Source organism: Citrus clementina, unplaced genomic scaffold (genome assembly GCF_000493195.1).
Source record: "Citrus clementina cultivar Clemenules unplaced genomic scaffold, Citrus_clementina_v1.0 scaffold_3, whole genome shotgun sequence".
Taxonomy (NCBI): Eukaryota; Viridiplantae; Streptophyta; class Magnoliopsida; order Sapindales; family Rutaceae; genus Citrus; species Citrus x clementina.
The window spans coordinates 22258921-22282356 of NW_006262339.1; the positions used below are offsets into that span (position 1 = coordinate 22258921).

The 23436-nt window shown below is 41.2% G+C and overlaps 2 protein-coding genes across 2 annotated transcripts; one reads left to right on the forward strand and one right to left on the reverse strand.

Moving 5' to 3' along the window:
- Positions 1 to 1095: 1095 nt before the first annotated feature.
- Positions 1096 to 2913, forward strand: LOC112099698. Its single transcript, XM_024187138.1, has one exon. The coding sequence runs from the start codon at positions 1096 to 1098 to the stop codon at positions 2911 to 2913; it is 1818 nt and encodes a 605-aa protein (XP_024042906.1).
- Positions 2914 to 4725: 1812 nt separating this feature from the next.
- On the reverse strand, positions 4726 to 6775 carry LOC112099699. Its single transcript, XM_024187139.1, has 4 exons — positions 6217 to 6775; positions 5763 to 5824; positions 5233 to 5664; positions 4726 to 5163 (listed from the first exon to the last, which is right to left on the reverse strand). Exons 1-4 carry the CDS (start codon positions 6773 to 6775, stop codon positions 4726 to 4728), a joined length of 1491 nt encoding a protein of 496 aa, XP_024042907.1.
- Positions 6776 to 23436: the final 16661 nt, after the last annotated feature.

Consider the following 23436-nt stretch of genomic DNA (forward strand, 5'->3'; position numbering starts at 1 on the left):
ATGGTGGAAGCGCAATGAGGGAAGTTCGCTTGAATCGCGGTTGAGATTGATCTTAATAAACCATTAATATCTCAGTTTAACTTTGAGGGTAGAATTCAACAGGTGGAGTATGTGTTAAGTAAGTAAAAGCACCAGGTCGGCCATGCTACTATTTCCACCCCGGCATGGATCACCTCAACCAAATGGTACGAGCAGAACACGGGGACAAATATGGTCCGACCAGAGACCCCGGCATGGATCACCTCAACCAAATGGTACGAGCAGAACACAGGGACAAATATGGTCCGACCAGAGACGAGTACCGACCAGAGGTGTATGCCGAGCCGATACTCATCTCCCGAAAAAGCGGGAACACGATCCCACAAAATCACGGCAGTTGCGCTTTTCCCAGAACCGCTGCGAGAGATGCGAGATCCCACGTTTATCCGCCATGTAGAAATTAGAGTCCCGTGAGAGGCCACCACCCGAAAAAGGAGGGATGAAGGCTAAGCGGGAACGTGGGACAACGGCTATAAAAGAATGAGAAATCGATGAAGAAGAGGACAGAAAAAAAACAAAAAGAGGGAAAACGCTGCCAAATTGCAACCAGGCCATTTTCTTATGAACTTTGAGTAAATTAGAAACCACTCGTGAATCCCAATTGAACTATTTTCCCGTAAACATCTTGTGCTGACTTAGGCATCGGAGGGTTTACGCCGGCAAAACCACCGGCGTCTCTGATCCGTTTTTGGTGAACGCAGGTTTAGCAAGAGAAAGGAGAGTGATTCCAACCCTAGAGGTTCGAGCGACAGTTGTTAACGTACTCGTTGGTGAAAGAATCTGGTCGGCCAAAGGGCGAGCAGATTTAAGCATCAACATTTTGGCGCCGTCTGTGGGGAGCTGGATAAAAAGCTACCACGGAATCAGTAGTTACCGGAGAAACAGCGAACGATTAGACATGGATGCGCCAAGGAAGGACGCTTTGAGGGAGGATAACGAAGCTGGAGAAACAATCACTCTTCGGGAAATTGTAAATGAAGCCCGGGAGAGGATGATGCAGGAGCTACCTATCAAAGGTTGGTGAACAAAATCTTCAAGCCCTTGATCGGTCATACTATGAAGGTATATGTGGATGATATGATCACAAAGTCCAAAGAGCCAAAGGATCACGTGAAGCACTTGGAAGAAACCTTTGAATTGCTGAGGAGGTATGAAATGAAGCTAAACCCGGAGAAATGTGCATTCGGGGTCAGCTCGGGTAAATTTTTGGGATTCCTGGTGAGCCACCGAGGGATTGAGGCCAACCCAGAAAAAATACAGGCGGTTACAGAAATGAGGTCTCCGCGGACAGTTAAGGAGGTGCAGAGCCTTACAGGGAAGTTAGCAGCATTGAACCGATTCATCTCGCTGGCCACGGATAAATGCCATCCCTTTTTCCAAACCATAAAGAAAGGGAGAAAGATGGAGTGGACCTCAGAGTGTGAGGAAGCATTTGGGCAGCTGAAGGATTACCTGACCCGCGCCCCGTTACTATCGACCCCGAGAGCGAGTGACCAGCTGTTTCTGTACTTGGCAATCTCCAAATGGGCTACCAGCTCGGTTTTAGTCAGGGAAGAAGAAGGAAAGCAACACCCAGTATACTACACAAGCAAGGCCCTTGTAGACGTAGAAACCAGATATCCATTGTTGGAGAGATGGGCACTGGCTCTAGTAACGGCAGCACGGAAACTCCGACCATATTTTCAAGCCCACCAGATTGTTGTGATGACTGACCAGCCTCTCCGGCAAACGCTCCAAAAACCAGATGCATCAGGGCGGTTAGTGAAGTGGTCCGTGGAGCTGAGCGAATTCGACCTATCCTACAGGCCCCGAGGAGCAATCAAAGCCCAAGCCCTGGCGGACTTTATGGTTGATCGTGTTGAACCAGGGGAAGAGGTCCAAGAGGAGCGGCCAATAGAGCAGGAGAAACCAGAGGGGGTGTGGCTGGTAATGGTTGACGGGTCATGTAGTGAGCAAGGATCCGGAGCAGGAGTTGTAATGCGAAGCCCAAAAGGAAACGAAATAACGTATGTAGTAAAGTTTGAATTTCAGCTCACAAACAACCAAGCTGAATATGAAGCCTTCATCACCGGGCTCGGACTTGCACACGCTTTAAGAGCAGAGAAGGTAGAAATTCGATCAGACTCCCAATTGGTATGTAATCATCTCAATGATCAGTTCCAAGCAAGGGGAGAGAAGATGGATCTTTATTTGAAGAAGGCGAAACAGATGGTTGGGCTTTTCCAAGAGGTGGAGGTAAAGCAGATATCCCGGAATGAGAATTACCGAGCGGATATGTTGGCTAGGATGGCCGCAATTGCAGAGCCGAAATTACCTAAGTCGGTTCCGCTAGAGGTAAAGACCTCGCCAAGTATAGGGAAGGAGGCAGAGGTGATGAGAGTAAGCATTGGAGAATCATGGATGGACCCGATTTGCGCATATGTCCGGGATGAAATCTTACCAGAGGACAAAAGGCAAGCAAGGAAATTAAAATGCCGAGCAGCGAGATACACGCTACTAGATGGAGTGCTGTACCGCCGAGGGTTCACCCTGCCCCTTTTAAGATGTTTGGATGACGAAGAGGCAGATTATGTACTAAGGGAGATCCATGAGGGAATATGCGGCAATCACTCGGGAGCAAGAACTTTAGCCTTCAAGGCGCTCCGGCAAGGATACTTCTGGCCAACCATGCACCAGGATGTGAAAAGGATGGCAAAGACCTGTAAAACCTGCCAAAGCTTCTCTGAGGTTCCTGCACAGCCTCCAGAAAAGCTGACCACTATGACATCCCCATGGCCTTTCGCTCAATGGGGAATCGACTTGATTGGTCTATTACCTAAGGGCCGAGGAGCGGCGACACATGCAATTGTGGCAATAGACTACTTCACCAAATAGGTAGAAGTGGGAGTCCTCAGCCAAATCACGGAGAGAAAGACAACTGATTTTATTTGGAGAAATATCATCTGCAGATACGGGATCCCCTATGCCATTATTACAGACAATGGGAGGCAATTTGACAACAACAACTTCAGGGAATTTTGCCAAAATTTGGGGGTGGATCTGAAGTTCTACACCCCCGCACACCCCCAGGCAAACGGACAAGTGGAAGCAGCCAACAAAGTGGTAAAGAAGCTCCTGAAAACTAGATTGGGAGAGAAGAAATGAGCCTGGGTTGACGAGCTACCAGGAGTATTATGGGCCTACCGGACAACTCACAAAACCGCCACAGGGGAAACCCCGTTCGCTCTAGCTTTTGGTCACGAGGCGGTAGTCCTAGCAGAAATTGGAGTGGGGACCCATAGAACTGAATATTTCACTGAGGAGCAAAATGATGAACATATCTGCTTAAGCCTAGACCTACTTGAGGAGAAAAGGGAAGGAGCCTCGTAGAAAGTGGCCCAGTGTCAGCAAAGGATCATGCGTTATTACAACAAGAACGTACGCGTGAGCCAGTTCCAGGCAGGAGATTGGGTACTTAGGAAGGTGAACCAAAACACCAGAGATCTTAACCATGGCGCCATTGGCCCGAAATGGGAAGGCCCGTACAGGGTGATACGAGCAACTGGACCAAGAGCTTATAAATTAGCGTACCAAGATGGACGAGACGTGAAGAGGTCATGGAACGCCGAGCACTTGAAGAAGTATTTCCAGTAAGCAAAGTGCTCTATTAAATCCTCATTTTAACAAGTTATTTTTGTTAATTATATGATGGCTTTGACGCACAAGCATATGTTCTGTATTTTTGTAATACGTTCAAATTTCAAATAAAGATGAATTCAGCATGAAACCTCCCTGCTAGTAAGGCCAATGAAAATTTTACTAAGGCAAGTAAGTGCCTACTTCTGCTCGGTCAACGAAAGACCAGCAGCTAAATTTACGAAACTTCTACCAAGGCAAGTAAGTGCCTGCTTCTGCTCGGTCAACGAAAGACCAGCAGGTAAATTTACGAAAATTCTACTAAGGCAAGTAAGTGCCTGCTTCTGCTCGGTCCACGAAAGACCAGCAGCTAATCCTACGAGAATTTTGCTAGGGCAAATAAGTGCCTACTTCTGCTCGGTCAACGAAAGACCAGCAGCTAAATTTACGAAACTTCTACCAAGGCAAGTAAGTGCCTACTTCTGCTCGGTCAACGAAAGACCAGCAGCTAAATTTACGAAACTTCTACCAAGGCAAGTAAGTGCCTACTTCTGCTCGGTCAACGAAAGACCAGCAGCTAAATTTACGAAACTTCTACCAAGGCAAGTAAGTGCCTACTTCTGCTCGGTCAACGAAAGACCAGCAGCTAAATTTACGAAACTTCTACCAAGGCAAGTAAGTGCCTGCTTCTGCTCGGTCAACGAAAGACCAGCAGGTAAATTTACGAAAATTCTACTAAGGCAAGTAAATGCCTGCTTCTGCTCGGTCCACGAAAGACCAGCAGCTAATCCTATGAGAATTCTGCTAGGGCAAATAAGTGCCTAGTTCTGCTCGGTCAACAAAGACTAGCAACCAATTTTATGAAAATTTTACTAAGGCAAGTAAACGCCTACTCCTGCTCGGTCCACTAAGGAACCAGCAGGCAAAATCAGATAAGTTGTCCAATTATTTTGCAGAAACAATCTATGAGCAAAAACCAGACAAGAAAGCCAATAGAGAACATCTAAAAATTTATAAATGTTCAATTGTTTACAAAACAAATGCAAATCTAGAGTTTATACAAAAATAGACTTAAAGATTAGCAGAGTCAACGACTCCAGCAGCTGAAGGATCAGCAATCTCAGGAGGTGGGAGATCGGCAATACCGGGAGGAGGAGGCACGGACCCTTGACCCACTTCGAAAGCACGTCCCCCGGCTTCCCCCTCCTGCACCCCATCCAAAGGAGCATCCACCTGATCCTGTTCGCCCTGCTCCTTATCTGCCTGGCCAGTCTCCGCCATATACCGCTGCACTCCAGCCTCCAGCTTACTCATGTCCAGCTCGGGATATTCTTCCTTAAGCACAGACATGATACACTTATAGGAGAAAGCAACCCCAGAGTCATACTCGGCATCCAGCCGATTGTCCACATCAGCGGATTTGCCTTTCTCCTCAGCCAGCTGCTCATTCAGGGATTTGATTTCTCCCTCAAGGGCGGTCCTCAGAGTATCTCTTTCACTTTGAGCTACCTGAAGGTCAGACTTCAGGCTGCCCAACTCACCCTAAAATTTGGAGGCAGTGGACTCAGCAATTGCAACTTTCTCCTCCAGCTCCGCAATCTGCTTGTTCAGCTCGGTCAGCTTCTCCTTGGAGCGATCAGCAGATTCAGCCCTCTTCTTCAACTCCTGATTGTCAGCTTGAAGCTTCCTCTCATGGCGTGTGGACCCGTTCTTGTAACACGAAACCATGGTAGCCAGCCTGAAGGAGACCCTTTGAACAGAAGCAGCTAACTCGGAGAGGTTCATACTCTCAATATCCTTCACCATCTTGGGCCCCACCGATTTCTTGTAATCCTTCTGATACGGGCTCAGGTAGTCACCTTGATCCCGAGATGGAAGAGGAGAAGATCGGTCCCCAGACTGCAAGCTGACCTCAGGACTCTTGTCGGAAGTTTTCTCCCCACCACTCTTGCGAGGTGGAGGAGGGTTGCTGGAGCTACTCGGAGCCCACCACGCTTTCTGCTCATCGCGCTGAGAATCTTGTTATCCATCCCGGCGGCAATATCAACTAAGCCCGAACCGACCAAGTTTGTTGGTGACAACAGGTCTTGGCAGGTTGACGCGTTCACCAGAGCAGTTTCCACCTGAAGCAAAGGTTGGTCCTCAAGTTCATTAATCAAACCCCACGATTCTGAAAAAAGAAACAAGGTTAAAGAGCCCAATAAGTAACAGGTCGAGAAAAGGTATAGGCAAAAAATGGACGACCTGGGGTGACAAAATGTGTTGGAAGGTAAATATCACCACCCAACGAATGAGCTGCTGGACACCAATTTCCCCCAGCAAAGAAGAATTTGTTCTTCTAATTTTTGCATGAGGAGGGGAAGCCGGTGATTGGTTTCCTCTTCGCGGAGCTCAACATGAAGTAGTACCAGCCCGCCTCCCTTGGGCTGCTCCGCAGCTGATACAAATGCTTCACTTCAACAAGGGAAGGCTCCTCCGACCCGCACCTCTCCCACAACACAAACATAGCCGAGAGAACCCTCCACCCGTTTGGGTGTAGCTGACCTGGGGCCAGGTGCATACCCCCCAAAATCTTGGCAAAATAACGCTGAAGAGGCAGCCGAGCTCCTATTTTGAAACTCTCCAGGTGCATCGTCACGTACCCCCGCGGAGGCCGACTAGGAACATCACCTTTCCCAGGAACCACAAGGAGAACCTCCTCAGGAATATCGTAGAGGTTCCTAAGCTTGAATAGATCAGTTTGAGTGGTGGCACAGGCTATGTGATCGATAGGGTAAGAATCCGCCTCCACCCTATGCCCAAGGTTTCGTTTCTTAGGAGGTCGGCTCGGCTCGGAGCTGCTTCCCTCAGCATCACCCACTTCTTCAGGGACCCCAACCCCACCAGAACTGTGGTTCTCACCAGAGCCCGACGCAGGTCCCCCTCTATTTCCTACAAGCTCTAATTCAGGGGAAGGTGAAATGGTCAAAGGACGTGGGTACTCAAGGGTATCCCTACTATGGGAGAGGCCTACACTACAAGAGGGATGCAAAAAATCAGTGGGTATTGACAAGTTAAGGCGTGAATCCCCTGATTCTTCGTCACCCTCATTTACAATCAACTTCCTTCTCCGATTTGACATATCGGAGTCCCAAAAGGAAACCAAAACAAACCCAAGTACACGAATACAAAAAGGGACAACACAAAACCCAATCAACAACAGCCAAAGAAGAGGTTAAAGGCTATACCTGGAATAGACCGACACTGATAGCGCTGCCGTGACAGAGAAAACACCCTCACATTCTTTTATCTTTACTGGAAGTGTGAGCAAAGTTCAGAGAAGGATTTGGTTAACGGCGGAGAAACGAATAACAAAATGATGATGACTTTAGTCTAGGGATTTGAAACGAAAAAGGGAAAACGGAAGCGTTTAAGTGATGGGATATGCCAGCTCACTCACCATATATCGAGGATGGATAGCCCGTCGTTTCAAATTTCAAATACGAAGAGTCGGGAAGCGCCACGTCACTAACCGTTACAAGAGGCCAAGCTAGATGCAAGCCCAGATATGCAATGGACATGCTCATTAAGGCCCATGCTCGGGTCGGAATCTCCCCAGAAGAAAAATGGTACCTCAGGTCCGTCCCGGTATAACAGAAGACCAGATGAGGAGCCCCGGGCTGGTCAGATTCGACCATCAGTTTCTACTCTTAACTCATTTCACTCGCAAGACCAGAAACTGGGGGACTGATGTTAAGTAAGTAAAAGCACCAGGTCGGCCATGCTACTATTTCCACCCCGGCATGGATCACCTCAACCAAATGGTACGAGCAGAACACGGGGACAAATATGGTCCGACCAGAGACCCCGGCATGGATCACCTCAACCAAATGGTACGAGCAGAACACGGGGACAAATATGGTCCGACCAGAGACGAGTACCGACCAAAGGTGTATGCCGAGCCGATACTCATCTCCCGAAAAAGCGGGAACACGATCCCACAAAATCACGGCAGTTGCGCTTTTCCCAGAACCGTTGCGAGAGATGCGAGATCCCACGTTTATCCGCCATGTAGCAGTTAGAGTCCCGTGAGAGGCCACCACCCGAAAAAGGAAGGATGAAGGCTAAGCGGGAACGTGGGACAACGGCTATAAAAGAATGAGAAATCGATGAAGAAGAGGACAAAAAAAAAAAACAAAAAGAGGGAAAACGCTGCCAAATTGCAACCAGGCCATTTTCTTATGAACTTTGAGTAAATTAGAAACCACTCGTGAATCCCAATTGAACTGTTTTCCCGTAAACACCTTGTGCTGACTTAGACATCGAAGGGTTTACGCCGGCAAAACCACCGGCGTCTCTGATCCGTTTTTGGTGAACGCAGGTTTAGCAAGAGAAAGGAGAGTGATTCCAACCCTAGAGGTTCGAGCGACAATTGTTAACGTACTCGTTGGTGAAAGAATCTGGTCGGTCAAAGGGCGAGCAGATTTAAGCATCAATAGTATGAGTATTTGCCTACAATCTGCTTTGTCTGTGGTAAGGTTGGTCATTACAAAGATGCTTGTCCGGATAGTGCTGAAGTTGTTCCTCAAGAGAAAGTGCTTCCAGTCCCTCCCATGGTAGCGAAAACACAGGCGGCTGTTGAGACGGAGTTGGCTGGCCGGAGTGAGGCAAAATTTAGGTCATGGATGGTGGTGGCTCGAAAACCTCAGGCTAGGAAGCTTAATACAAAAGTTATCTCGAAGAATATGGTAACAGGGCACCGGTGCCTTATTTTTTAGGATTCTCGATTTGGAATTTTAGATTCTGTCAATGAGGAGGAGTCTATCCCTGATTTTACGGCAAAAGTGGTAAGCCCTAACCATGATGAAGTCATGCCCGCTTCGACAAGTATCTAGTCTTTGGCGCTTCAAACTAGATATCCCAAAAAGAAAAACCATAGCCATCCTTATAGGAAAATCCCCACACGATTGGACTCTTCACCCTTGTTTCTGGAGAATCCTATTTCTAATGAAGAAAATATCAACACTAATATCCAGATTCTTTCCAGAAGTTCAATCCCTAAGTCCAGCCCTAATAGTGTCCCCATTGCCATGCAAGGCATGCTTGCTCAAATTGGTAACTCGAGTACCAACCCCAATGGTATCCCTACTGTCATGCATGGCATGCATGAACACTTTAGTGACCCCAATACTACTTTCCCACACAAACCGCATGCTACCCAATCTCCCATGCAAGACATGCATGCTATTCCTAGCTCCAGAATTCCCATGCACGTCCCCACATCCTTAAACCCCCTTCATCATAGTGTTGTGTCCTTTCCTAAAATTCATAAGCCTTTTAATCTAGATAAAGCCCTTTCCTCCTCTAGAACTACCCGAGGTATTTCCCTAGCGGAGGGGCATGATAATTATCTAGATGGGGACCCGCCTGACAACTTTGTTATTGAGGGTGAAAACCATTTCAGGGATATGGACGGGGATCAAAGTTTTCATAGTGCAAATGGAAAAGAGGCATGTGTATCAGATGAAGATGATTCGGTTGTGGCTGAGTCAGCTATAGATATGGGAGCTGAGTTAGTGGGGTTGTCTCAATGAAGACCCTTATTCCTTAAAATTATTTTTATGTGTATACAAATCATGTTTTGGAATACCAGGGTGCCGCATCACTTTTATTTCACCGTACCTTTTCTATGATGGTGAAGAATTACAAGCCCTCACCTCAAATCAGTGGCCTAAAAGTCGATGCTTTTATTAAAAAAAATTGGGTTCAATAAATCTCATCGTGTGGAGGCTAAAGGTTTTTCAGGTGGTATTTGGATCTTGTGGAAGGATATTTTCGATGTAGAAATTATTCGGAATCATAATCAATTTATTCACCTACGGGTTTCACATAATAACCATCTGGTTTCCTAGATTACTTATATTTACGGCAACCCTATCTCTAGCATCTGAAAATCCCTTTGGAGCGCTTTGGAGTTATTGGCCTCGTCGGTTCAGGGCCCCTGGCTTTTGGGGGGAGATTTCAATACCATTTTGCATGACTCTGAGAAGAAAGGGGGTTCCCCGAATGGGTTGGGAGCTTGTAGACTGTTTCAAGCTTGGTTCCACTCTCAGGGAATGCATGATCTTCACTTCAATGGGCCGCGGTTTACGTGGTCAAGAGGTACTCTCTTCAAACGCTTGGATAGAGTTATTTGTAATAATGATTGGGTTCAACGTTTTGCAGACTACACTGTCCTTCATTTAACAAAATTATCTTTGGACCATCGTCCTATTCTGGTTAAGTGTGAGAATCGTTCTTCTAACGCCTCCCATGACCGTCCTTTTCGTTTTCAAGTTGTGTGGCTTACGGATAATAAGTTTAGTCAGTTTGTTAATGAAGCCTGGAATAAGGAGCTTACTTACAATGATGCTGCCAAAAGCTTCACGTTCAGTGCTTTGGAGTGGAATAGGCACATGTTTGGGAATATTTTATGGAGGAAGAAAAGGTTGTTGGCTAGGTTGGGCGGTATTCAGCGGGCTGATAACTCTTGGAAATGAGAGTTATTACATCAATTCTAGGCTTGAATCAAGAACACTTAGAGAATAAATAAGGTGTTTTTTTATTACATTTTGGTTACATTTTGCATAAACATTCATTTTAGTTGAGTCTTAATAAGTTTTTCTTGAATCAAAGTAATTTATGCTAAAAACAGGTGCATAATTGTAGGTTTTCAGAAAGTCAAAACTCATGAGGAGATGTTGAGACATTAGAAGAGCAAGAAGAGGAAAGAAGATGGCCACAAAAGAAGTAAAGCACAATCGGGAATAATGCAGTGTTGTTGTGGATGTTAGAGCAACCAGTGCTGTAGCAATCTGGGAGCAATGCGGGAGAAAACTTAGGCGCGGGTCAACTACAAAATCACAATCTGCATGTTTCCTAATTTAACGCATGCACGCTCATGGGCTTTCGTTTACCTTAATTTGCAATATAAAAGGGAGGTGTGCACCACATAGAAAGGCGGCAAGGAATTATCATCAAAATAATTACAAAGGAAAGAAGAAGAAGATCAGAATTGGAGAGTGTTGTTCGGCAACATTGAAGAACCGTGCAGAATTATTTGTCTTTCACCGTGCTCAACTTATATTTCTCTTCTTCCTTTAATTGTTTTGATGTATTCCGTAATCAATATATTTATATTTACTTTTCTCACTCAGAATATGAGCTAAATTTACTTGTAGTTGAGTGATAAACAATCCAATGGGTTCTTGATTGTTCTTATATGTTGTCATGGCATTGCTGTAGCATTTTACTCTAGTAGTTTTTATGAATATAACTGTTATTTCAGTTGACCACCCATTAAATAGTTTCAGTTAAGATAGAGCAGCAAAATGACATGTCTTAGCGGATATTATTAAAGTATTACTTGATCTTAAGTCGAGTTTCTTAGATTAAGTTATCTTAAATCCCATAAGGGTAATACTTGAAGTTAAGATTTATGACACACTAGACATAAGTGTTCACCTTGTAGGGTGGAAAGGCTAAAGATCATAATGTCATACCATAGGTAGATTAGCAACTGATCATTGTTAATAGATTTAAGGGTATGAGACTTCCAATATGTGATAGCTAAGGATGCAGATAAACTCTGCCCAGTGCTGCAGCAATGGTTGTAACAATTGGTGCTAACTTGATGAAAAACAGTCAATCCCTAAGGAAAGTTTGATCATTCAACTACCATAATCTCAATTGAATCTTAGACACACTTAACCTAATTTATTTCATTACGGTATTGTTTTATTTAATTCTTGTCTCAATCATTGATTACGATAGAAATTACTTGACAATTGTTTGCTTCGGTCTTAAGTTGAGTTGCATTATTGTGATTGCTTTAGCATTTCAAGTAACATCAATCCCTGTGGAGACTATCTTAAATACTTATCACTTTATTACTTGTTGTGTATACTTGCACATTGGCATTGGTAGTAATTGCTTATAAAAATAACCAACAAGGGCCTTAGAGGATTACTATTCCCACGGGCTGATTGATCTTGAAAAAAAGCTTAGAGCTGAGCTGGAGGAGGTTTTGAGTCAAGAAGAAATTATTTGGCTTCAAAAATCTCGCGAAGATTGGTTGTCTTGGGGACCGAAATACCATATATTTTCATCAAAAAACTGCTTCTAGAAGGTGTCGTAACAACATTGTTGTTGTTTAAGATGACTCGGGAGGTTGGATCTATAAAAAAGAGAATATTAAGGAAAACGTTATTCAGTACTTTTCCTTGCTCTACTCTTGCGAGCATCGAGATTTTCGGCCGTACCCTCATTCGAGTTGCTTCATTGTTATTGATGATGCCTTACTTTTCACGCTTCGGAATCCATTTGAAGATGAGGAAATAAAAAACATTATCTTTGGTATGCATCCTCTTAAAGCCCCCAGCCCCGATGGCTTCCACGCTATTTTTTATCACACTCAATGGGCTACGGTTGGTCCTTCGTTCTGTAAGCTAGTTCAGGATGTCTTCAAAAATGAGTGTATTACTGGTGATTTGAATTCCACTCTTTTGGTCCTTATTTCGAAGGTTGAGAACCTCACTTCTTTGAAGATGTATCACCCTATTTCCCTGTGCAATGTGGCTTACAAAACCATTACTAAAGTCATTGCTAATAGACTCAAGACGATTTTACCTCAGTTAATTGGTCCTCATCAAACTAGTTTTGTCCCGGGAAGGCATATTACTAAAAACATTGTGATAGCTCAAGAGGTGGTGCATTCTATACGTAGAAAGTCTGGCAATAGGGGTTTTATGGCCATAAAGGTTGACTTGGGGAAGGCCTATGATAGACTTTGTTGGGATTTTGTCAATGAAACTCTTCGTAAAGCTTGTATTCCGCCGGACCTTATTCAAGTGATTATGGCTTGTATAACTTCTGCCTCTATGCGGGTTCTCTGGAATGGGGAAAATACAGAGTCTTTTAAGACTTCCAGAGGGGTCCGTCAGGGAGATCCTTTATCCCCTTATCTCTTTGTGTTTTGTATTGTGAGACTCAGTCATGGGATCTTTAATGTTGTTGGTACGGGGAAATGGCGTTCTAATACTCTGTCTCGAAATGGTGTCCCTTTGTCCCACCTCGTTTTTGCTGATGATCTTCTTTTGTTTGCTGAACCTTTGTTGAGTAGGCTAGTGTTATTTTGTCTGTGTTGGACTCCTTCTGTTACAGTTCTGGTTCGAAAGTTAATAAGTCCAAAACATTAATTCACTTTTCCAAGAATGTAGATGATAGTGAGGCTAGTGCTATTTCGAGAATGCTTGGTTACTCGATTTCCAATGACCTTGGCAACTATCTGGGAGTTCCTCTGCATCATTCTAGAGTTTCAAGTGGTATGTATCAGGAGATTATTGAAAAGGTTGAGAGGAGGCTTTCGGGCTGGACGGCTTCTTACTTATCTCTGACAGGTCGTATTACGTTGGCTCAGTCAGTCCTCCAAGCCATCCTCATATATGTGATGCAAACAGTCAAGCTTCCTAGTGGAGTGCGTGACAGAATTGACAGAGCTTGTAGACGTTTTATCTGGAGTGGTGTCTCTCCGCAGCAGAAGCTCAGTATGATTAGTTGGCGGAATGTTTGCAAGCCCAAATCTATTGGTGGCCTTGGTTTTAAATCTTTATCTATGATGAATAAGGAGTTACATATGAAGCTTGCTTGGGGTTTCATCTCCTCTCCCGAGAGTCTTTGGGTTAAAGTCCTAAGAACGAAGTATGGGTTGCTAATAACATCCTTCCTGAAACTTTGCACACTCGCTATGGTTCTCACCTTTGGAAGTCTATTGGCACGGTTTGGAGTGAAGTTCTTGTTAGTCGAAGGTGGTGTTTAGGCAATGGTGATTCTGTTCGGTTTTGGTGGGACCTTTGGGTTACGAAGGATTTGCCGCTGGCGGCCTATGCCATGGATAATATTCCTATTCATATCCTTGATTGTAAGGTGTCGGCTTTTATAAAGAATGATGGTTCTTGGTGGTCGGATCAGTTTGAGCATTTACTTCCCAATAATATCATTCTTCAAATTGCGACTATGCTTCCTCCTTCTCCCATGCATGGTTTGGACACTTGTTTTTGGGCTCACTCTAGAACAGGGCTGTTCACTACTAAATCAGCTTATTTGATGCTCACTGGATCAAGTTCGGTTATTGAGGATTACCGTTGGAGGTCTGTTTGGAGGTGGAAAGGTCCCCAAGGTGTGTGTATCTTTCTTTGGCAAGCTTTATAGGATCGTTTGAAGGCCAAAACTGAATTGGCTCAGTGTCATATCCCCATTTCAGAGGCTTGTGATCGTTGTGGAGCTTCAGTCGATGATACTCTCCATGTTCTTCGTGATTGTGTGGCCGCCAAGACTTTTTGGCTCAAAGTTGTCCTTTTGGAGAAGCAGCAATCTTTCTTTAACTCCAACCTCTCGACTTGGTTGTATGGGAATGTGGAGGACGTGAGTAGAAGTCAGAATATTTCCAACTGGTCAGTTTTCTTTGGTATTGGAGTTTGGAGGATTTGGTTCTGGCGGAACCAATTTGTTTTTAACAAGACTTCTATGGATCCTATGGCGTTATTGGTGGATGTTTCTCTGCGTACCGAGGAGATGAGCAAGATTCAAAACCAATGTTTGGTCAAGGGAAGGTTATGTAAGAAAATAAAACAGTGAGATAACAAATTATATGTTAGCTAATTTAAACAATAGTGTAAACTAGCAATCGGAAATAGTAAATGAAGAACAGAAGCGGAAGAAACCGAATTGAAATATAAAAAAAATGGAACCCGAGGCCTGCACAGAAACAGTCTTCTTAAAACAGATTTACCACCTATTCGGAGTGCTTAAGGTTTGTTGGTATCTGTTTCCCAGGATGCAACGGGTACGAACTTCCAGTCAAGCACAGGCTGGAAATTCCGGCGAACCACAACAGTGAACTCGATCAGAGAAAGACGAAGAAGAATGAAGGGAAAACAAGTGTGCTTTGTGTGCTCGTTTTTTCAAGTGTAAAAAACAGAAGTGAAGATGCCTTTTTATACTCAAGGGAGGATGCGTAACAGCTTTTGTATTGAATTTTCGAATTCAATACATTTTAATTAATTGTTATAACAGCCAAATCAATTTAATGAATTGATTTCTAAATTGAATTAAAAAAAACGTGACTAAAAATAATTGTAAAAGTTGTTACCAATTCTACATGAACTGTTACAATAAAAAATTTAAAAGGAATTAAAAACGTGCCTAGCTCGCATGGATGATTTTGGGCTGACATTCGTGTACGCAGGACGCGCGGGTGCACACGAGTTCAACCAAATCGGGCTTGGATTCGCACCCCCCCTGCGCACGCGCGTGTGGAGAGAGCCTCTATCCTCATAATTCTTACTCATGCATGGTTAAGTGTTTATATTTAAACACTAATTCTTAGGCTTCTTTTTCCCATGGGGGATAAGACTCATTTCCTTTCAAATTTCCAACTTCAAGGGTGAACTTTGAGAGACAATTTCTCATTCACCCAAGCACCATTTTGAGAAAATAAAATTATACTATTGAAGTATCAACGGAGTGGAATCCGAACCTCACAATATTTTCCACTTTCGTTAAGTGGAACCTACTCAAAATGTGCTCTCAAAATAGCATGTTATGCTATTTTTCAACAATCCCCCACATGAATGAAAATTGGCAGTAAAACAAGAAAACCGCTAAATTTTGACATCAAAACCATTTTTGACTCTTAATGATCGAGTTTATTGGATTGATACCTAGTACAGGATAGGTAGGTGTTATCCTTTGAACCTTCCCTTGTAATAGTATAATTACTTTACTAGCTGATTAGTAGACGCGATGTCTTTGAACTGTTCTGCCATTAGTGTAAACGATCATATACTACACATAGGTATTTCTCCTAACACTGTTGAGTTCTCATGATTATGTTCGTTTTGGCCTTGAACATCTGCCTGGTTCTGCAAGAGTTTCTAAGAGCTGAACCCTTTTATAGCTCCCTTTGAAGCGGCCCCACTTCTCTCTCACATAGGTGATATCTTAATTAAGAGTAACCCGCATTACTCTGCTCGAATTTCCGACGCATAAGAATCATTAAGAGCCTAGCTCAACCTTATTCCCCACGGGCATCACTGTTTCATCATAGGAATGGTTAATGAGGTAATCCTCTCAAGAGAATGACCCCCACAGTGATCCATCTTTAGTCTTTAACAAATAGGTTATCCAATTGAACCTAGATCTTGGGATCTCCAGTCTACTAGGTTAGGTTTTCCTTCGTTATTGACTAATCAATCTATAGGTTTGTAATCCCATCCCCCTCGATGATTTTTCTACTAGCTCTCTATTTAACCCTTTGGTTAGCGGATCCGCTATGTTATCCTTTGACCTTACATAGTCAATAGAAATAACTCCAGTAGAAATAAGTTGTCTAATGGTATTATGTCTACGACGTATGTGTCTAGACTTACCATTATACATATTGCTTTGTGCCCTACCGATAGCTGATTGACTATCGCAATGTATACAAATCGTAGGCACAGGCTTTGGCCATTTTGGAATACCTTCTAAAAAATTGCGTAGCCATTCTGCTTCTTCACCACATTTATCTAATGCAATAAATTCAGATTCCATTGTAGATCTAGCAATTACCGTCTGTTTAGAAGATCTCCATGATACAACTGCACCTGCTAGTGTAAACACATAGCCGCTAGTAGATTTTGAATCTTTTACATCTGATATCCAATTAGCATCACTAAATCTTTCTAATACTTCTGGATACCTAGTATAGTGCAATCCATAATTACGAGTGTATCGAAGATACCTAAGTACTCTTACGATAGCTTTCCAGTGATCAGTTCCTGGATTACTCGTATATCTACTAAGTTTGCTTACTGTATAAGCTAGATCTGGTCTGGTACAATTTGTTAAGTACATCAGACTACCTATTATTCTAGCATATTCAACTTGAGAAATACCCTCTCCTCTGTTTTTCGACAAATGAATACTAGTATCTAATGGAGTTTTAGATATAGTATTATCCTCTTTATTAAATTTCCCAAGAATTTTATCTACATAATGAGTTTGACTTAAAATAAATCCATTAGAAGCCCTTGAGATTTTAATTCCCAAAATGACATCTGCAAGACCCATGTCTTTCATGTCAAACTTAGACTTCAACATATTCTTGGTAGATTTAATCATGTCATCATTACTCCCAACAATGAGCATGTCATCAACATATAAACATAAAATGACATAGCCATTTTTTGTTTCTTTGACATAAACACATTTGTCACACTCATTGATCTTAAAGCCACTGGTGATCATCGTATGATCAAATTTCTCATGCCACTGTTTTGGTGCTTGTTTCAAGCCATATAATGACTTAACCAATTTACAAACTTTCTTTTCTTGTCCTGGAGCTATAAAACCTTCAGGTTGCTCCATGTAGATTTCTTCATTTAAATCTCCATTTAGAAAAGCCGTCTTTACATCCATTTGATGTATCTCGAGATTGCGCAAAGCTGCAATGGCTATTATCATCCGTATGGAATTTATTCTCGTAACAGGAGAATAAGTATCAAAATAATCAAGACCTTCTCGTTGCCTATAACCTTTAATTACAAGCCTAGCCTTGTACTTTTCGATTGATCCATCGGCTTTCATTTTCCTTTTGAAAATCCACTTATACCCCAAAGGTTTACATCCTGGAGGAAGATCTACTAGCTCCCAAGTATGATTTTGTAAAATGGATTCAACTTCACTATTAATGGCTTCTTTCCATAAAGTGCCTTCAGTTGAAGTTACAGCTTCTTTGAAGCTTTGAGGTTCATTTTCTAGCAAATACGTCAGAAAGTCTGGACCAAAAGACTTTTCTATTCTAGCTCTTTTGCTACGTCTAACCTCAATTTCTTGTTCTTCTTCTTCTTCTGGTGCTTGATCATTTTCTTCATTTTCAAGTGTTGTTTCATGAAATTGTTCCAATTCTCTCGATTCTACTCTAGAATTGCAAGGAAACACATGTTCGAAAAATGATGCATTTCTTGATTCTATTATTGTATTTTTGTGGACATCTGGAATTTTAGACTCATGCACCAAAAATGGATATGCACTACTATTTTGTGCATAACCAATGAAAATGCAGTCGACAGTTTTTGGTCCTATTTTCACTTTTTTATTTAATGAAACCACTACTTTAGCAAGACACCCCCACACTCGTAAGAATTTATATGAAGGTAATCTACATTTCCATAGCTCATACGGGGTTGTATTTTCTTGCTTTCGGGGTATCTTATTTAATAAATAATTAGCTGACAAAACAGCTTCTCCCCACATATTCTGGGGTAACCCAAAACTTATCAACATTGCATTCATCATTTCCTTTAAAGTTCGATTCTTTCGTTCTGCAATCCCATTAGATTGAGGTGAATATGGAGCCGTGACTTGATGTATGATTCCACTTTGTTCACATAGTGACATAAACGGAACAACATACTCACCACCACGGTCACTCCTTAATTCTTTAATTTTTCTATTAAGTTGATTCTCAACTTCATTTTTGTAAAGAATAAACTTATCCAAAGCTTCATCTTTACTTTTCAATAAATATACATAGCAATATTTTGTGCAATCATCTATAAAGGTAATAAAATATTTATTACCACCTCTTGTTTGAATGGATTTAAAGTCACAAACATCACTATGTATTAAATCAAGTGGTCCGGTGTTTCTTTGAATTATTTGGAAAGATGACCTAGTTAGTTTTGCCTCAACACAAGTTTCACACTTATGTTTCAAATCAATTTGGAAATTGGGAATATGCTTCATGTTAATTAATTTGCGCAAAGAATTAAAATTAACATGTCCTAATCTACCATGCCAAAGATTAGAAGACTCAAGCAAATAAGCAGAAGAAGTAGCTTTATTATTAATTGTTGGTTTCAGAGTCATTACATTGAGCTTAAATAGCCCATCATTAACATAACCCTTTCCCACATACATCCCAGTTTTAGACAAAACTACCCTATCTGACTCAAACACCATTCGGAAACCATGTTTGTTCAGCAGCAATCCAGACACCAAGTTCTTCCGAATTTCTGGCACATAAAGCACATTGTTCAGAGTCAGTTCTTTCCCAGACGTCATCTTCAAAACCACCTTCCCTTGACCCTCAATCTCAGACGTAGCCGAATTCCCCATGAATAGCTTCTCTCCATTGCTAGCTGCTTCAAATGAAGTGAACAACCCTTTGTCCGAGCAAACATGTCTGGTTGCTCCAGTATCAATCCACCATTCTCTTGGATTAGAGCCAACCATATTCACTTCTGAAACCACTGCAGAGAGGTTTATGTCTGAAACATGTTGAGTGATGTTTTCCACCACATTCGCCTCTCGCTTCTTTTTAGGCAATCTACAATCCGAAGCCTTGTGACCCATCTTATCACAATTATAACATTTTCCTTGAAACTTTGTTTGTTTCTTGGAAATTCCTCCTTTCGGGCCCAATTTTTTATTTTTATTTTTAGGTCCATGTTCAACAAAATTTGCCTTTGCCATAGAAATAGCCCCTCTTCTTTCTGCATTTCTGTTGTCTTCCTCAATTCTGAGCTTAACAACCAGCCCTTCAATATTCATCTCCTTTCGTTTATGCTTCAAATAGCTCTTGAAATCTTTCCAAGCAGGAGGCAATTTTTCAATAATTGCGGCAACTTGAAAAGTTTCACTTAGATGCATCCCTTCCGCAAGAATTTCAGATAATATAATTTGAAGTTCTTGTACTTGACTTATTACTGTTTTCGAATCCACCATTTTAAAATCTAGGAAGCGACCAACAACAAACTTTTTGGTACCCGCATCCTCGGTTTTATATTTTCGGTCTAAGGATTCCCATAGCTCCTTGGCTGTTTTCTTTCCTATGTATACATTATACGAGTCACTAAGGCCATTCATTACATAATTTTTACACAAAAAATCCGAATGGTGCCATGCATCAATTGCACTTGCAACTTGAATATCCGTTTCACCCTCTTTGGGCTTAGGAGCATCCTCGGTCAAAAACCTCGCAAGGTTCAATGTGGTCAAGTAAAAGAACATCTTTTGCTGCCATCGTTTGAAATTCTGGCCATTGAATTTTTCAGGCCTTTCTACATGATTGACAGGAATTGCCACAGAGGCTGGTTCCTTCACAACAGATGGTGTAGCAACAGGGACATACGGAATGTCATCAACGGTTTCAGTTGCCATCTCAATGTCAGGGTATAAATTCTGTTTTAAGATTGTAAGAAAATAAAACAGTGAGATAACAAATTATATGTTAGCTAATTTAAACAATAGTGTAAACTAGCAATCGAAAATAGTAAATGAAGAACAGAAGCAGAAGAAACCGAATTGAAATAAAAAAAAAAATGGAACCCGAGGCCTGCACAGAAACAGTCTCCTTAAAACAGATTTACCACCTATTCGGAGTGCTTAAGGTTTGTTGGTATCTGTTTCCCAGGATGCAACGGGTACGAACTTCCAGTCAAGCACAGGCTGGAAATTCCGGCGAACCACAACAGTGAACTCGATCAGAGAATGACGAAGAAGAATGAAGGGAAAACAAGTGTGCTTTGTGTGCTCGTTTTTTCAAGTGTAAAAAACAGAAGTGAAGATGCCTTTTTATACTCAAGGGAGGATGCGTAACAGCTTTTGTATTGAATTTTCGAATTCAATACATTTTAATTAATTGTTATAACAGCCAAATCAATTTAATGAATTGATTTCTAAATCAATTTAAACACTAATTCCTAGGCTTCTTTTTCCCATGTGGGATAAGACTCATTTCCTTTCAAATTTCCAACTTCAAGGGTGAACTTTGAGAGACAATTTCTCATTCACCCAAGCACCATTTTGAGAAAATAAAATTATACTATTAAAGTATCAACGGAGTGGAATCCGAACCTCACAATATTTTCCACTTTCGTTAAGTGGAACCTACTCAAAATGTGCTCTCAAAATAGCATGTTATGCTATTTTTCAACAGGTTAAAGATTGATAAGTGGATTCGGTGGCACCCTCCCGAGTGGCCTTGGTGCACTTTGAATACTAATGGGGCTCATAAGGCCAATGATGTTTCTACTGCTGGTGGTTTGCTTCGCGATTATTCGGGTCGTTGGTTGACTGGTTTTGGGTTGATGCTTAGTTCCAGTTTTGTTACAATGGTTGAGCTTAGAGGCATTTATCAGGGGCTTATCCTTGCTTGGAATATTTTCGCTAGAAGATAGAATGGTACGACCATTTTCCCCATGCCAATTCCAAATTTTATAAGATTTTACAAAACTGTACCAATAAAGATGTTTAGTTACAATCGTGGGTGCGCGAAATGCTAAATTCCTATATTTATAACACGGACCTCTAGTGACGCGAGCATCTTCGACATTTTTAATAGCAAAATTCACAAATTCAACAACGCTTTTTCATACTCATGTGACATTCTACTACAATCAATCCAAGTCTTATTCACTGTAGTTTTAACGAGTTTTGATCCTGGCACATAAAAGAGGGCAAACATGAAACAAGAATATTGGCTTTTTAAATTTGTTCTTTCATAAAAAAAAAACAAAATAACATTGACTTACACATATGTAGAACGAAAAATAAGAAAAGATCAAAACACGTTGGCCTCACATATAAACGAATATTTACATATTAAAAAAGTAATCAACAGTGTAATACATAAATAAATGGAATATAAAAACAAGCCAAACTCAAATATCCAAAGCAATAGACACAAACAATCAATAAAGAAAGTTCGATTAATTTATTAAGCATATCAAAATGTATTTAATTTACTTAGTTTATGAAATACAAGTATGCAACCCAAGAGGGAGGGTGAATTGGGATTCAAAAAAAAATTATTCAATTTATTAAAGAAAATCTTAATGCAATTATAATCCAAATCCAAAGCAATAACAATTAAGATGATCACAATATAAAAAGATAAGGGAAGAGAGATTCAAACACCAAGATCTTTACGTGGTTCGGCCAACCTCGCCTACGTCCACGCCTCCAAGCTTTCCGGGCTTGAGGATTCTACTAAGCAAGCCTCCAAGGCTTCAAATGCTTACACTTGACTTCCAAGGTGTCAATAAACCTTTACAACAAGAGATTATCCCCAATCTCTTAACCCAAGTGTATCTCAACACTTACAATCACTCAAAGTAAAAGATTACAAATTGTTTTTCTCTCACACGATCTTTAAGATCACAAATCAATGCCCAATGTGTGAATAGATGAAGAGAGAATGTGTTTTAAGCTCTATTAAGATTGTATTCTTGAATATTTGCTCAATGGTCGTGTTGTGATCAATCTTCTTTGAATTTGAATGAGCTTATTTATATCTGGAGATGAAAATCTAGCCGTTACAAACTGTCGGACAGAAAACGGTTCGCCGTTAGACATAAACGGTTAACCGTTTCGGTTGGTCAAAGTTACCGTTGGACCAGATTTCAAATAAACGGTTTGCCGTTTATGATTAACCTTTCGCCGTTAACTTCCAGAGACCTGCAAGATGAACATTGGTTATCCATTTACACTAAACGGTTAAGGACTTGCATGAAGTGGCTTCTCTGGATATTATCGGTTAACCGTTTGTAATAAACGGTAAGCCGTTTGACTCCAGTAACCTGCAAAACAAACTAGCCTTATCAGGTTTTGTTAATTAGTGCCAAAGGAGGACAACCTTTAATTCTGGACGTTATCGGTTAACCGTTTACAATAAACGGTTCACCGTTAAGTTCTAGTTGCCTTTCCATCCTTGGTGTTTTCCGTTTTTCATAAACGGTTAGAGCTTAGGCAATATGTTGCTTTCTGGTGTTAATCGGTTAACCGTTTTAAATAAACGGTTTACCGTTAAGTTCCAGTAACCTTCCCATCTTTTGTGTTTTCCGTTTTTCATAAACGGTTAGAGGTTTAGGAAATATGTTACTCTCTGGCATTAATCGGTTAACCGTTTAAATAAACGGTTTACCGTTTATTTCCAGAATCACACTTTAAAACAAATTTTACAGAAAATCATTTTTGAATTTGAAGGTCCATTTTTTTTTTTTTATGAAAGAATGGATGGAATGATTATCGAGGCTTTCATTTATTAAAGAATAGTCCAATATTTTTATCAAAAAAACATTTAAAATTTGTTATCATCAAAATCAATATTATTAACATATTTATGTTAACAGTTTATTGCCTGCAAATGCATATTAAAGAATTAAAATAACTTGGTTTTGATCGCATGCACTGCAAAAAACTTAAAGGGCCCTCGAACTTAGTAGTAAAGCATGGATTTGAAAGAAACGACAACAAATATATCCAAGACTGAAACAAAAAATCCAAAAAAGCATATTAACAGTTGATAATGACACAATACTTTGACTTAAATAATTTATATAAACGTATTTAGGACCATGTGTGACAAATTTGATTGCCCCACATGCACATGCTATTATTGCTTTATTATAACACAATGAAAAACATAGTTGCCTGACATCTAATTTTTTTTTTCAAAAAAAAAACCTTTACTTGAGGAACACTTTCATAAGAAACAAATCACAACATTTATCAATATGTAACTTTATGTCATTGAAATACAACATGAAACAAGAAAAAATAGATAAAGTTACAAACAAGAAAATAAATTAAAAAGAAAAAGTTGATTTCCGAGGTAATGGAATGTATTTATAACCATCAAAAGCAAAACCAGACAACCCATTTCAATCTTTTTCTCTCTTTCATAGTTATAACAATAACAGCCTTGTCCAAGAGAAAAGG

What these genes read in the sequence shown, in the direction of transcription:
- LOC112099698 (XM_024187138.1), top strand. Translation starts at nt 1,096, where the DNA reads ATGAAGGTATATGTGGATGATATGATCACAAAGTCCAAAGAGCCAAAG.
- LOC112099699 (XM_024187139.1), bottom strand. Translation starts at nt 6,775, where the DNA reads ATGTCAAATCGGAGAAGGAAGTTGATTGTAAATGAGGGTGACGAAGAA. An exon ending in TTTTGCCAAGATTTTGGGGG is followed by an intron (nt 5,825 to 6,216) that starts GTATGCACCTGG and finishes TTCTTTTTTCAG; the next exon opens with AATCGTGGGGTTTGATTAAT. An exon ending in TTCAGGTGGAAACTGCTCTG is followed by an intron (nt 5,665 to 5,762) that starts GTGAACGCGTCA and finishes CAAGATTCTCAG; the next exon opens with CGCGATGAGCAGAAAGCGTG.